Here is a 14,217-nt window from a genome sequence, read left to right as displayed (position 1 = left end):
CTGGCCTTGAACACCTCCAGGGAGAGGGAATCCACATGATCGATGTGCCCAAGATGACCTCCAGCCATTACATCCCCCACCAGTCCTTCTCTGTTCAAAAAGGGTAGGTCCAGCAGGCGCCTTCCCTAGTTGGCTCTGTCACCAGCTACATCAGGAAGTTCTCCTCCCCTCACTCTAGGAACCTCTGGGACTGCTCCATCTCTGCTGTGGTTCATTTCCAGCACACAGGAGGGAAGTTGAAGAGCTCCACAAGAACAAGGGCCAGCGGTCACAAGGCTTCTGCCAGATGCCTAAAGAGTATTTTCTCTGTCTCTTTGTCCTGGTTGGATGGTCTGTAGCAGACTCCCACAGGACATCTGCCTCCTTGGCCTTCTTCCCCATAAACACTCAACCCTCTCCTCACCATCATCAAGTTGCAGCCGTCGGTAACACTCCCTGGCACACAGGGCTACCCCGGCGCCGCCTCTCCTTCCTTGCCTATCCCTTCTGAAGAGTTTGTAGCCACTGGCTGTGGCACTCCAGCGGTGTGAGACATCCCACCCAGTTTCTCTGATGCCCACTAGGTCATCGTTTTGCTGACACCCAAGGGCCCCCAGCTCCTCCTGTTGTTTCCCCTGCTGCAGGCATTGCTGTTGATGCTCTTTGGTCGCTCTCAAGGCCTCACCACTGTTTTGCAGGGAGAAGGCCCAGTCTCTGCCTGCCTGGCCTCAGGTGCTCCTGTGGCTGCTAACCCATCTGTGACCCTTGTGTCTCTGCTGCCACGTGGGTCTCCATTCCCTGCCTCCACTGGCAGCCCCTGCTAGCTCCCATCCTTCAGACACCGGTGTGCTGCCCTTGGGTTAATTTCCAGCCAGCCTGGGGTTGTGCCCTTCCCCCTTCCAATCCAGTTTCAAGCTCTTTCAGTGAGTGCTGCCAGCTCCTGGGCTGGGATCCTTTTCCCCTCTGAGACAGGTGTGGCCTCTCTGTTGCCAGCAGGTCTGGTGTCCTGTAGGTCAACCCATGATTAAAGAACCCAAAGTCCTGATGGAGACACCAGGCTTGGAGCCGGGCATTGATCTGCTCTTCCTGTTCACTCCCTCATCACCTCCCACAGCTAGGGGAACAGATGAGGACACTGCTTGTGCTCCTGACCCCTTAAACAGTCATCCCAAGGTCCTGAAGCCTCTTCATTGCCCTTGGACTTCCTGCTGCTACTTCATCCCTACCTACCTGAAAGATCAGTAGTGCACAGTAGTTAAACCATCATTGCCCTTGGGTAAACCATCATCACTTTTGGCTGAGCCATCCCTTGGAACCTCCCAGGGATACACTGCTCACACTTCATCTCTGGAGAAGGAACTGCCTCAAACTCTCCTCTTTTACTGATTAACCAAGTAGGGTGGTGGGTTTGAGAGAGTAACTAAATGTTACCTGGCAAGGAATTGATCATCTCTATTGCAGAGCTAGGGAGTGTTGCCATGTCCTTTCTTCCACAGAATCTAGATCAAGTGAAGGGATGTGCCCATTTGTAAGGGAGAAGGAGCACAGTAAGAATAAGCAGCTAGTTCTAAAGCACACAGGAAGCTTCTGGAAATGAGGTCATCTGCCTTCTGAACCCCACCCCTGCACACACTCTTAGTTTCTGAAGAATAAATCCGATGAAGAGCGACTGAAGGAACTGAGGCTGTTCTACAGCTCCCTGAAAGGAGGCTGTGGAGAGGTTGCTGCTGGTCTCTTCTTTCAGGTCATTAGTGACAGAACAAGAAGGAATGGCCTCAAGCTGCAGCAGGGCAGGGTTAGATTGGACAGCTGGAAGCATTATTTTCCCAGCAAGAGTGGTCAGGCACTGGCACAGACTGCCCAGGGAGGTGGTGGAGTCACCAACTCTGATTGTGTTTAAAGGTGGTTTGGATGTGGCACTTGGGGCTATGGTTTAGGGGTGACCCTTGTAGAGTTGGGTCAGTGGTTGGACTTGGTGATCCTGAGGGTCTCTTCCAACCTGAGTGTTTCTGTGATTCTTCTCCAGGGCATCATCCTCAGCTCACTCATGCCACTCTTGGTTTGTTCTAGCCCAAGCAAGCCCTCCCCAGCCATGCTTTTCTCAGAGAAAGACTCTTAGTTCTTTCAGGGATCTGCAGTTCTCCTTGGAACTACAGCCCCTGACACACTGCTGAGTCACCCAGCTCTCAAAGCCTGCAGATGATGAAATCAGTGCCCTGCATCCAGATACCAGCTGTCCTGCCACAAACTCAAAGGCATAAGTTTGCTTTTAAACATGCACAGTGCAGCAGGGTGTCCAACAACTGTTTCTAGCTGATGAAGGGAATTTGCTGTCTCTCAGTTTTACAGCACTCTGGTTCCCAGACAATACAACTAAGAGGGGTAGATCTCTCCAGAGCAGGAGACTCCACAAACCCCCTGGGCAGCCTGCTCCAGGGCTCCAGCACCCTCACACCAGAGAAGTTTCTCCTTGTGTTGAGGTAGAATCTCCTAGGCTCCAGCTTGTACCTGTTCTTCTTTGTCCTATCACTGTGCACCACTGAAAAGAGCCTGACCCCTTCATCCCTTAATCTGAAAATCCAAAGACCAGAGCAGTGAAATGTGACCTATGGCTTTACTTTGGAAAGCAGATTAGAGCAGAAAGCTTCAGAGAGCCATGGAAGTGGCTTGCCACAAGTGGAAGACAGCAAAACATCTGCATGCTTACTGTACAGGGCTTGCTGTGCAGAACCTTGGCCAGAGTAGGCTGGGTTCAGACAGAAAAAGGTTAGAAATGTGGAGTGAGGGCCTGGTAGGAGAGGACCAACCCCAGTTTCTGCTTCCAAAAGCTTTTGTCTGAGTCACCAGCCAGCAGCTCCTGACCCTCCCTGCAGGGCCTCTCCTCTCCCAGCTTGCTGGGGGATTGCTTGATTCCCAACAGCTGGCCCAGCCACAGTCTTTCCATTTAGGGCAGGCAGCTGAGCTCCTTCCCTAGCTTAACCTGCTCCCTGCCAGCCCTGCCCTCCCAAAGCAGGGGCTCTGCTTGTCCTGCAGTGGCCCAGGGATGCCTGCAAGCCTGCTGAAGCCTGCAGCGTTGCTTGGGCTGGCCCAGAGCCCAAAGAAGAGAGAGGGTTTTCATGCCAGCCTATGCACAACTCTTCTCCCCTCCCCACACAGCTTTTTATGTAATTAGAACACAGAAATCCATGCTGAGCATCCTCCTGCAGAGCTGCAGTCTCCAAGAGCTGCCTGCTGCTTCGTGAGGCTCAGCAGAGTCATACCAGCAGCAGATGCTGTCAGTGACATGCCCCAAGTCAAACACAGACACCTCAGAATGAAAACACACCTATCCAAAAAGCAATCAGAACTACTCATGGGGCAGAGGAATCAGGAAGAGTTTATAAATGGGTATTTGCAGTCAGAGCTGTTGGGCTAATGGCAAACTTTCCTCCTGTGACTTCCAGTACTCTTAAATACATAAGCAAGAAAAGGCCAGCTGTGTGAAAAGCCTGTGTCACAGCAGAGGAGAGAGGGCTGCCACCAGAGTGGTGTGGGTATAGCATTGCAGCTGCATTAGCTTGTAGCTAAACAGTGTGCCATGCTCAGCAAAACCAGACCCCCTCAAACCAGTAGATGAGATCTCCAAGGCACAAAAGTCCTGGCAGTCTGGGGCAGTCCCCACAGACTGGAAAAGGGGAAACATTGCCCCCACTTTCCAAAAGGGTAAGAAGGAGGAACCAGGGAACTCCAGGCCAGTCAGTCTCACCTCTGTGCCCAGAAAGAGCATGGAGCAGATCCTCCTGGAGACACTACTGACTCAGAAGAATAGTGAAGAGGTGATTGGGAACAGTCAGCATGGCTTTGCCAAGGGCAAATCCTGCCTGACCAACCTGGTGGCCTTCTATGAACAGGTGACTACATCAATAGCTGAGGGGCGAGCAACTGATGTCATTTACCTGGACCTGAGCAAAGCCTTCAACACTGTCCTGCCCCACATCCTGGTCTCCAAGCTGGTGACACATGGGTTTGATGGGTGACCACTAGATGGATACAGAACTGGCTTGATGGCCGCACCCAAAGAGTGGGGTGACCTCATTGCCCTCTACAACTACCTGAAAGGTGGTTGTAGCAGGGAAGAGGTTGGTCTCTTCTCCCAGGCAAGCAGCACCAGAACAAGGGGACACAGTCTCAAGCTGCACCAGGGGAGGTTTAGGCTGGAGGTGAGGAGAAAGTTCTTCACCGAGCGAGTCATTCGTCATTGGAATGGGCTGCCCAGGGAGGTGGTGGAGTCACCATCCCTGGAGGTGTTCAAGAGGGGATTGGATGTGGCACTTGGTGCCATGGTCTAGTCATGAGGTCTGTAGTGACAGGCTGGACTCGATGATCCTCGAGGTCTCTTCCAACCTTAGTTATACTGTGACACTGTGATTATGTCAACTGATAACATACCTGTATGTTCTGAACAACGTCTTTGAAAGGAGAGGACCTCTGCATACATGTGTTCACCATGTCCATGGCCCTGTCAAAGTTCTTCACATATTCTCCATACATCTTCAGAAAAGGAGCCAGCTTCTGCAGGATATCTCCCAGCCGTGGGTTGACATTCCTGTGGGAAGCAGACAGCCAAGTCCTGAGATCTCTGGCAGCCAGAGCTACACTCCGAGCTCTGGGAAGTCACAGTTCTCCCCCGCGTGCATAAACACACACATATGCAAGCCAGGTATTTCAGGCTAGCCTGAAAGCAATCTGTAAGGTACCCTAGATGAAGCCTTAATCCTTAATCTAGACATAGGAAGGATGATATTCCTGTCCCCACTGTCACCTCCACAGTGACAATCAGGTTGAAGCTGAGTGTGTGCCGATAAAGACACCTCTGTATCTCTGCTGTCCACACATAAATCTTGAGGCAAACTGCTGCTTCTCCAAAGTAATTTTCCACCCTCAGCCAAACTTCTGCAGAAGCTTTCATGCAAAGATGGTGCTCAGTCCAGCTGAGCAGTCCCAGGGGGCCAGACATATCTCCACCTAGACACATCAGCAGGCTGGGACAGCAGTAGCCACACATCTTTGTCTCCTCCAAATTCACAGGCAGGCCAAGTCAGCCTTTTCCCCCACCCCAGCTTTTCTGTCCTGCTGACCTCACAGTGTGCAGTCTGACTGCCCTAACCCTCACCAACCAAGTAACAAGCTCATGCCTTCTCTTGGCTTCCAGACTCTCCAGTCTTCCTCCCCTTTTATTGCAGCTGTCCAATCCAGGTACAAAGGTGCTGAAGCTCCTTTATTCCCTCTGGTCACTGATAAACTGTGTGGAGGCTGGGCTCAGCCAAGAGGCATGTGAACTTTGGTCTGGTCTTCACCACTCAGGGTCCCTGGGAAGGTGCAGTATCAGCTGTCTCTGCACCTTCAGTGGCAGGACACTGCAGCTGCTGTGCTATCTCAAATTGAGTCTCCAGATGTGCTTTACAATCACAACCTCTCTACCTGCTGCTGCATTTCTGCCTTACCTACAATTTATTACAGTGGCCAAAATTTAACTGGATTCTGACCTTTATTACTCAGTGAGAAAAACCCTAACCCCCTCCAAACTACCCCTCTTTTCTTCCAGGAAGTGCACACAGACTGTAAGCACTCAGTGTTTATTCTCTCTCAGAACAGAAGGCAAACAAATTCTGGGGTAAAAGCTTGTGCAATGCTCAACAGCATCAGTGGTTGCATAACAGACCTAAGCTGATTTGTGATATGATCTGATCAGGCCAGATTTCCCATGGGTTGGCTGCTATAATACTAATTTTAACATCAAATTTTATACAACCCCCCAAAATTAATGCAAGTCATCCACAAAGTCTGCAGTGTGGTGTGGAACATCCAGACTGGGCTACCATGGCAGCTACAGGCCTGCTGGGCTCATCTCAGTACCCAGCGAGACAGTGGAGCAGATCCTGCTGAAGACTCGACTGGGGCACAAGAAAAACAAGGTGTGGCTGGTGGCAACCAACAGGGCTTCACCAAGGGCAAATCCTGCCTGACAGACTTGGTGGAAAAGGGAAGAGCAACTGATGTCATCTGCCTGGACTTGTGTTAAAGCATTCAACACTGTCCCACATGACATCCTGGTCTCTAAACAGGAAGGACCTGGATTTGAGAGATGGGCCACTGGCTGGATAAGGAATTGGCTTGATGGCCACTCTCAAGAGTTGCAGTCAATGGCTCAATGTTCAAAGGGAGAGCAGGGATGAGTGGAGTCCCTCAAGATCAGTACTGGGGACTGGTGTTGTTAAATGTCTTGGTGGCATGGGCAGTGGCATTGAGGCACCCTCTGCAAGTCTGCAGATGACACCAAGCTGTGTGGTGTGGTCAACATGCTGGAGGGAAGGGATAGCATCCAGAGGGACCTGGACAGGCTGGAGAGGTGAGCCCAAGCCAACCTCATGAAGTTTAACAAGGCCATGGGCAAGGTCCTGTACCTGAGGCAGAGCAATCCCAAGCACCAATCCAGGCTGGGTGAGGAGCCAATTGACAGCAGCCTTTCAGAGAAGGACTTGGGGGTGCTGGTTGATGAGAAGCTTGGCATGAACCAGCAACATGTACTGGCAGCCCAGAAAGCCAAACTTGTCCTGGGCTGCATCAAAAGAAATGTGACCAGGAGGTCAAGGGAGGTGATCCTGCCATTCTGCTCTGCCCAGACCCCACTTGGAGCACTGCATCCAGTTCTGGTGCCCCCAGTACAAGGACATGGAACCGCTGGAGTGGGTCCAGAGGAGGCCACCAAGATGATCAGAGGGCTGGAAAACCTCCCCTGTGGGGACAGGCTGAGGGAGTCTGGTCTGTTCAGCCTGAAAAGAAGGCTCTGGGGAGACCCTCAGGCCTTCTCCCTGAAGGGGGCTACAAGAAAGCTGGAGAGGGACTGTTTGGAAGGGCCTATGGTGATAGGATGAAGGGCAATGGTTTGAAACTGAAGCAGGGCAGATTTAGATTGGACATTAGGAAGAAGTTCTTTACAGTGAGGGTGGTGAGACGCTGGAACAAGATGCCCAGAGAAGCTGTGGACACCGCATCCCTAGAAGTGTCTAAGGCCAGGCTGGATGAGGCAACCTGGGCTAATGAGAGGTATCCCTGCCCATGGCCGGGGGTCGGACCTGGATGATCTGTAAGGTCCCTTCCAACTCAAGCCATTCTAAGACTCTATGGTGCATGTACCTTCTTGGAGAAGTAACCACATGTTGGCTTTTTAATACTTCACAGTGGAGCCAAAATAAGCAATTGCCTTCCTTCCTTGCTTCCCACTACTGTGATTTCCTAGTACCACACTACAGCAGAATGGAACTGCAGTAAGGAAAACAGCTCTGGCAGCACTTGGGGCTGAAAAAATTCTCACAGCATACTGGAGATTCTGAGCTCTCAGGTCTCCTTCTGCAGTCAGAAATGCCGGAGAGACTCCATACAAGTGAATTACTGGGTCACACAGCTGCAAACCTGGAGCCAGGCTAGGCCTGACGCTTGGTACAGCTTCTCAAATGTGTGTTTTAAACTAACTGTAGTGACAGGTACCCACCATTCTTGTGTGATTCTTGTCTTGAGCTCAGGAAGAAGAAATTGTCCATGGAAACAATAGATGGAGGAAATATTTGAGAAGATGCCTGTTATCACTTCAGATGAAATGCCTGCTTCTGACAGCTTCGTGCAAAACACCTGCAGGAGACAAGGAGACAGTGCCAAGGGCCACTTACAAACACACCCCTGGACATGCTGGCTTCAGACTGCAGGCTTACACAGCTGAGTGCCTTAGGACACAGCCAAATCTTTGACTGGTAGCCAGCCTTCAAGGTCTGCCAGGAGGTTCTCAAAAGGTGAGGCAGTCAGGGTTTGATTCATAACCATGGGCCACAGCCATCAACGGGGAAAGTCTGTGGGGCAAGTTGAAAAAGATCAATAGATGCTGCTTCTTGCTTCTAAAAAGTATTTGGTGAGCACTGTGACTCATCCTCACTTTTACTTCCTTCTTGCCTCTCTGTGGCTTTTTGTTCTTTGACATCAGGAGAGAGATGCCTGACCCATGCAGACTCACCTCGGTGTTTCAGTGGAAGGAAGCTCAGCCTCACCACAACCAGTTCTGCTCCGTGCCCACGTGTATACCTTCTGGACAGCACTTATGAAACACAGTGGGTGACAGAGAGCCCCGGCCAGACTGTGAGCGTGGGGCTGGCCCCTATGGCCTCAGTTTAGTACAACTCTTGCACACCACAGAGCAGTCATGCATTTCATCACTTCTCAGTGCCTTCAGCACCTCGTGATTTCCTCTCCACGTACGCTCAGGAAGGAACCGACGCTGGTGGAGCCTGCGTCGAGGCTGCTGCTTCCCGATTCCTCCCTCTGCTACCCTCATCCTCAGGCCCCAGGCCATGGAGCCTTCCTCTGAGACCCACAGCACAGAGCCTGGCAAACTCCACCTCCCACCCAGAAATGGCATTTTCGTGCTACCAGGCTATAGGTTAGGGGTTGAATAGGAGGCATCATTGCTGCTCACAGAAAAGAAAGGGAATTGATGCAAAACTGAATTACCTGGTCCAACAGATGGAGTCTTTTAACATAAGCTTCTTCTGTATGCAGCAGCTCATTTGCAATGTTGAATAGCTTTTGGGGCTCTGTACACTGAAAAAAAAGGTCACAAATAACACAATCCATCTGCACCTGCAAACCTCAGTTTCATCAGCTGCTCCATTTTCTCAGCGGGCCAAATTCCAAGCCAGCAGAGAAGCCTGGAGTGCAGGAAGTTAACACAGTTCAGAACCTGCTCCACATCCCTCATCAATGGGTTTGTTCCAGAGACATTCTTAAAGCTATTTCCTGAAGGGCAACTAGTGATGCAGCCAATGGCTGAGCAGGACATCACTCTAGCTCATTATGGGTTTTTATAAGGAACCAGAAGCATCCTCCAATGCTGGAAGTAAGTCCAGCCCAGTTGGTAACTGAGGCACTAAATTGTAGATCAGCTCAGGTCCTGTAACTGAAAACTAGAAACCAGACCTCTTTGGCTTCAGATTTCCCTCCCCTCTCTGGCATGTTTTTGTGCAGCTTTAAACATCAGCCAGTGCCCTGGAAAGCATTTTTAGCACTACAACCCAAGTCATTCAGTGAAGGCCTTCACTAAGCTCCCTTAAAAAAATAGAATAAGAAAGGACTAATTAAAAACCTTGAAGGTGGTTATGAAGCACTGGCTTTATTCAGCTACACAGTCTCTTTGCTCTCTAAGTGCTTTTAAATACCTGAACCACTAGGATCCAAGCTTTAGCTTTCTGACAAGCTCTGCAAGCCTTTTAAAGAGTCTTAATGCCATGCTTACACATAACCAAACCAGCCCAGACCCGAGGCTTGGCTGCTTTCTGTTCAGGAACACAAGCATCCAAAAGGGGCAGCAAGGATAATCAAACACAGGGAAACTTTACTGGGCTGCAACCAGGAAAAAATTCAAACCTGAGATGCATAAATGATTAATGGAACAGACAGCATCAATGGCATGAAATTATTCACTGCTTTTTCCAGGAAAACTAAAAGGCATCAAATAAAATTACTGAGACACTGCTTCAAGAGCAAGAGCCACTTGCTCAAGCATGTGGCAAACCTCCACACAGGATGATGGAGGTCCTGGACAAATCCATGGAGTACCAGTCCAGAGCAAGCGTGCAAAACATGCAGGGCTGCTCCTGGTCCAGGGAGCACCTGGGCTGAACACCAGCAGTGCTCTCCATCCCAGCACCTGCTAGCATTTGCAGCAGGCATTTCTGAGTGTCACTGTGCAGGCCACCATCACACCCTCAAAGAATGTCCATTAAACTCTCTCTCCAAGCTTCTTGGGTATCACCTTATTTTGTTTCTAAGCAAAGCAGACAGGAACAATGCAAATCCCCCACTGTCAAAGTGAGAGAGCTGGAAGCCGTGAACCAAACACAGCTATCCCTCCTGAAACGACACTGCACCCAACAGGAAGGACCTGCAGGCCTGTGACACAAGCAGTGAGGGAAGGTGAACGCCTCTGCTGCATTTGAAACAGCATCAGCCTTCCTTCAAAGCAATGTCTCTCTTCCAGGCACAACCCTGAAGCAAAGGGCACTCTGCCTTCCCTGCTACACCAACCACTTTAAGCCACCTCTTTTAAGCTATTCTAATGTGCTACACAACATCCTGCTCCAGTCATACAGCTACCTCTATGTATTTAGGGAAAAAGAATGTCAAATGACAGCACAGCAAAGGTTTGCATTTGTTACAAGCAAATCCAACAAGCCATTGCTTAAAACGAAATGCACTGCTTCCTGTTCCAATTTCAGCTCACTCTGAGCATCTCTCACAGAAAGAATTTCCCTGCCAGCTTTGCTGGGCACAGAAGAGTGCCTGAACAAAAGGCCCTGATGTAACAGTTCAGCATGCCAGCTGCCAAGAGCTTCCTTTGATTTGTTTGAATTCACAATTGGAAAAATAATTATTTCCAACCAAATACTTTTGTTCTCAGAAGTAAATCTTTACATAGCAGAGGCACTTTGTAACCTCCTAACCTTCACCATCTGCAATTCAGTTTAGATTTCCAATAAACTTGCTGACATCTGCTTAAATACCAAACAACTGCTGAACAGACTCCCAGCCCGAGCTCAGCCCTGTCTTCAGTTGCTGTCTCTGCTAGGGGCAGCTAGCTGTGTTTTTCAGACTAATTTGTGACATATTTGCCTTTCAATGCAGATTGATTTTTAAATGAACAAGCAGATGAGTTAGGCCTGAGCAGCTCTGTTCTTTTACCCTGGTGTTGGCCCCCAGCAGCAGAGCTTTATCACAGCTCAGCTCCCTGTGACCTAGGCACTCCTCCATGCTCTGTGTTTCCAAAGGAGAAGGAAAGCAGCTCTGCAAACTCAGATGTGCATTATTCTCAGTCCTTGTATTTACAGCCTTCCACCTGAAGCAGGCTCTGGGCCACTGAGTTCCTGCTCACTGCTGCTGTGCCCAACATGGCTGCTGCATGCTCAGCACAGCCACAGCACCAGGCTGCCATCCCCAGCCATGCACTGCAGTCACATCTCCTGCAGCCCTGTTCCAAGGGCTGGGCTGCAGGTGAGGAGAGGCAAGGAAGGGGAAGCAGTGGGTGCTGACTTCATGACGCAGGAAGCTCTGAAGCTCACTCCAGCACTTGCAGCAGCAGACGCCTGATGCTCTTTCACTGCCACGTGGAAGGTTCAAAAACTCATTTCCAGCTGCAACTGGCCATTAAACATTTTAACTGAAAAGGAAACACCAGCCTGAAAACAAACAGAAGCAGCTTTCCTAAGGGTCGGACTGGCACCTGTACCTCCAATAGCCCAGGCACAGCCATGTGACCGTTTGAGGCTGTGCCTTTAAGAAAAGGGACAGCGCTGGGGCACTCTGGCTGAGCTAGGCCTTCTCTCTCAACCCACTACAAGCCACCAGCGGGGGAAGGGCACATGCTGAGCTCAATTGTGTAATGATGTGGCCACAAGTGCATCACTGCTCCTTGCCAACCCACTCACTGACCTGACTGGGTGCCTGCCAAACATGCCCGGGATGAAAACACCGACCTGGTTACCCTGAAAAGCAAATCTGAAATGCAAATTTAAAGTATAAGAAAGGCTTGACATGAGAACCCTTGGGCAACACCCTGCAGCAACCACTCCCAGCCTGCTCCTGGATCACAAGGGGCTTTCAGTGAAACTTGTAGGAAGCTGCTGGGATGCAGCTTACACTGCAATCATAGATGGTTAGGCTTTAAAACCCCAACAGTCACCTCTAAGATGAACACAAACTTACAGAAATATTGTAGGCTAACCTCCTGCTCAAAGGAGCTGGAATGGAGGTGGCAAAGTTACCCTGCGCTTGGTCATGCTCTTTGCTGCAACTGAGATCTCCGCTTCCTCAGGATATTTAACCCAGCCGATGGGAACACACACGCTGGCCCGGAAAAGTCAGATGACAAAAACATTGACCTGTGCACAGCTTTCTCAGAACATACACAGAGATAATTCTACCCCAAGCTCTGTCTTGTAGGACTGCAGGCCAAATTTTCCAACACAAACTGTACAGTAAAATCAGAAGTGAAACTCCAGCCACATACAGGCAGCATGGAAGCCTCTGCCAGTGACTGCAGGAGGCCCACGTGGGACTTTGTTACTGCTGTTTTACACAGCAGGAAGCAGGACAGATGGAGAAAGGCTTTTTTTGGTTGTTGTTATTACTGAAGACCACATATTCCTCTCAGTGAAAAGTATCTGACCAAAAAAGTATGAAGTGTTGGCCACCTGAGGAGCATTGCTCCGTGGTTCTCAGGCAGCTGGCAGAGCAGCACAGCTCGTCTCTTTTAGGTCACTGAGGGTTTTGTGTAACCATCAACGCCAACATGCCTCACCTCCTGGAGCTCCTGGCACTTTCCAAGACAACATCCAAACTAATAAATAAATCCCCCTTGTTCATTTCCATTTTGATAAAAGATAACTGGGAAGCCCACAAAGTCACTCCTGAGATTTTACAACACTCCAGTACTGTTGGGCCAGTAGTGAGATCTGTGTGGCTGTGCTGCAGACTCCCAAGGGAAGCCACATCACCCTGCAGAACTGAAGCTAGATTCAAGCACGTCATTCATCAGGCAACATGGCCTCCCCAGCCATGGGTATGTGGATGGAAAGAAATCTGAAGCAAAAGGGAAGGAAAAAGCAAATCTGACTTTTTTTCCCCATTTCTCTTTATTCCTGAGCTTCACTTCACTTCTATCCCAGAAGCTACTGAGCCATCATTAAATCATTTTGCAGCTGTAATTCTTATGCATCCCACTCCAACTACCACAAAGCTTCCTAGAACCCTGCAGATTCAGTGAAGAGCTGGTTACCTCTGCCCTGCAGCTGCACAGCCTGGCACTGGGGAGAGAAAGGGGGAAGCAGGAAAAGGATGCTGACTCCAGACAAAAGGCCTTCTGGAGGAGCTGGGGTCTCCCCCAGCTCTCAAGCCAGCAGCTGGTGCCGACTGAACCTTCCTCTCTTCCTTCCAACAGGGCAGACACCTTGTTCTTTGGAAAAAGAGCAGTTTTAGCAAGGGTGATGTGAGCTGCCAGCTTCACCTGCACTGAACAAGGGCAAGAGCCAGGTCCTCCACATGTTCTCAAACACTGGAACAAGCTGCCCCAGGCAGTGCTGGAGTTACCATCCCTGGGGGTGTTCAAGCAGCTGCGGACATGGTGCTTAGGGACACGGTTTAGTGCTGACCCTTCAGTGCTGGGTCAGAGGTTGCACTGGATGAGCTTGGAGGTCTCTTCCAACCAGATGTATTCTGTGACTGAACAAGTCAACTTTGAATGGCACTGGCTCTCCTCACTGGAAGCTGTGCTCCTTTACCCTGACCCTTACGTCCATAGTGTCCAAACCCTGCCACAGAATAAAAGGGGGGAATGGAATGATGATGTGGGCACCTAACAGACAACTGACTCCATGCACCACATTCCCAGAAGAAGGCACAAGCCTTATGCTAGAGAAGGCAGCAGACTCAAAGCTCCACACAGCTGTGACAAACCAGCCCTTTTGGTGTAGCTTGGTCAAGGTCAAAACTGCCTTTGGGAAGGTGACAACCACTCAAGATGCAACAGAGGACCTGATATGCATCACATACATGCCCTTCAAGAGGAAGAGGGGCACAGCAATGTGCTCTTGTGGCCAAGAAGGCCAGTGGGATCCTGAGGTACATTCAGAAGAGTGTGTGCAGCAGATCCAGGGAGGTTCTCCTCCCCCTCTGCTCTTCCCTAGTGAGGCCACACCTGAAATATTGCATCCAGTTCTGGCCTCCCCAGTTCAGGAGGGACAGGGATCTGCTGGAGAGAGTCCAATGGAAGCTACAAGGATGCTGAAGGGACTGGAGAATGCCTGGTGAGGAGATAGTGAGAGCCCTGGGGCTGTTTAGTCTGGAGAGGAGAAGACTGAGAGGGATCTGATCAATGTCTATCAATAGCTGAGGGCTGGGGGTCAGGAAGGAAGGGACAGCCTCTGCTCACTGTGCCCTGGGATAGGACAAGGGGCAAGGGATGGAAACTGCAGCACAGGAGGTTCCACCTCAACATGAGGAAGAACTTCTTGACTGTGAGGGTCCCAGAGCCCTGGAGCAGGCTGCCCAGAGAGGCTGTGGAGTCTCCTTCTGTGGAGCCTTTGCAGCCCTGTCTGGATGTGTTCCTGTGTGACCTGTGCTGGATTCTATGCTCCTGCTCTGGCAAGGGGTTGGACTGGA

At 50.4% G+C, this 14,217-nt stretch overlaps 1 protein-coding gene across 2 annotated transcripts in view; it reads right to left on the bottom strand.

Annotated features, from left to right (window-relative positions):
• FGD3 (FYVE, RhoGEF and PH domain containing 3) overlaps positions 1-14,217 on the bottom strand; it is a 119,051-nt gene that overhangs the window by 36,804 nt on the left and 68,030 nt on the right. For both annotated transcript variants that reach the window (XM_068162579.1, XM_068162580.1), the window contains exons 5-7: positions 8,518-8,607; positions 7,511-7,647; positions 4,408-4,564 (exon numbers count right to left, since the gene is read on the bottom strand). In XM_068162579.1, coding sequence (XP_068018680.1) covers positions 4,408-4,564; positions 7,511-7,647; positions 8,518-8,607 — 384 coding nt within the window. The remainder of the gene's footprint in view (positions 1-4,407; positions 4,565-7,510; positions 7,648-8,517; positions 8,608-14,217) is intronic.

This window comes from Melanerpes formicivorus, unplaced genomic scaffold (assembly GCF_026170545.1).
Source record: "Melanerpes formicivorus ecotype bairdi unplaced genomic scaffold, bMelFor1.0.p_v2 SCAF_66, whole genome shotgun sequence".
Classification (NCBI taxonomy): domain Eukaryota; kingdom Metazoa; phylum Chordata; class Aves; order Piciformes; family Picidae; genus Melanerpes; species Melanerpes formicivorus.
The sequence above is the reverse complement of the archived record's forward strand: the minus strand, read 5'-3'. Positions and strand labels throughout refer to the sequence as shown.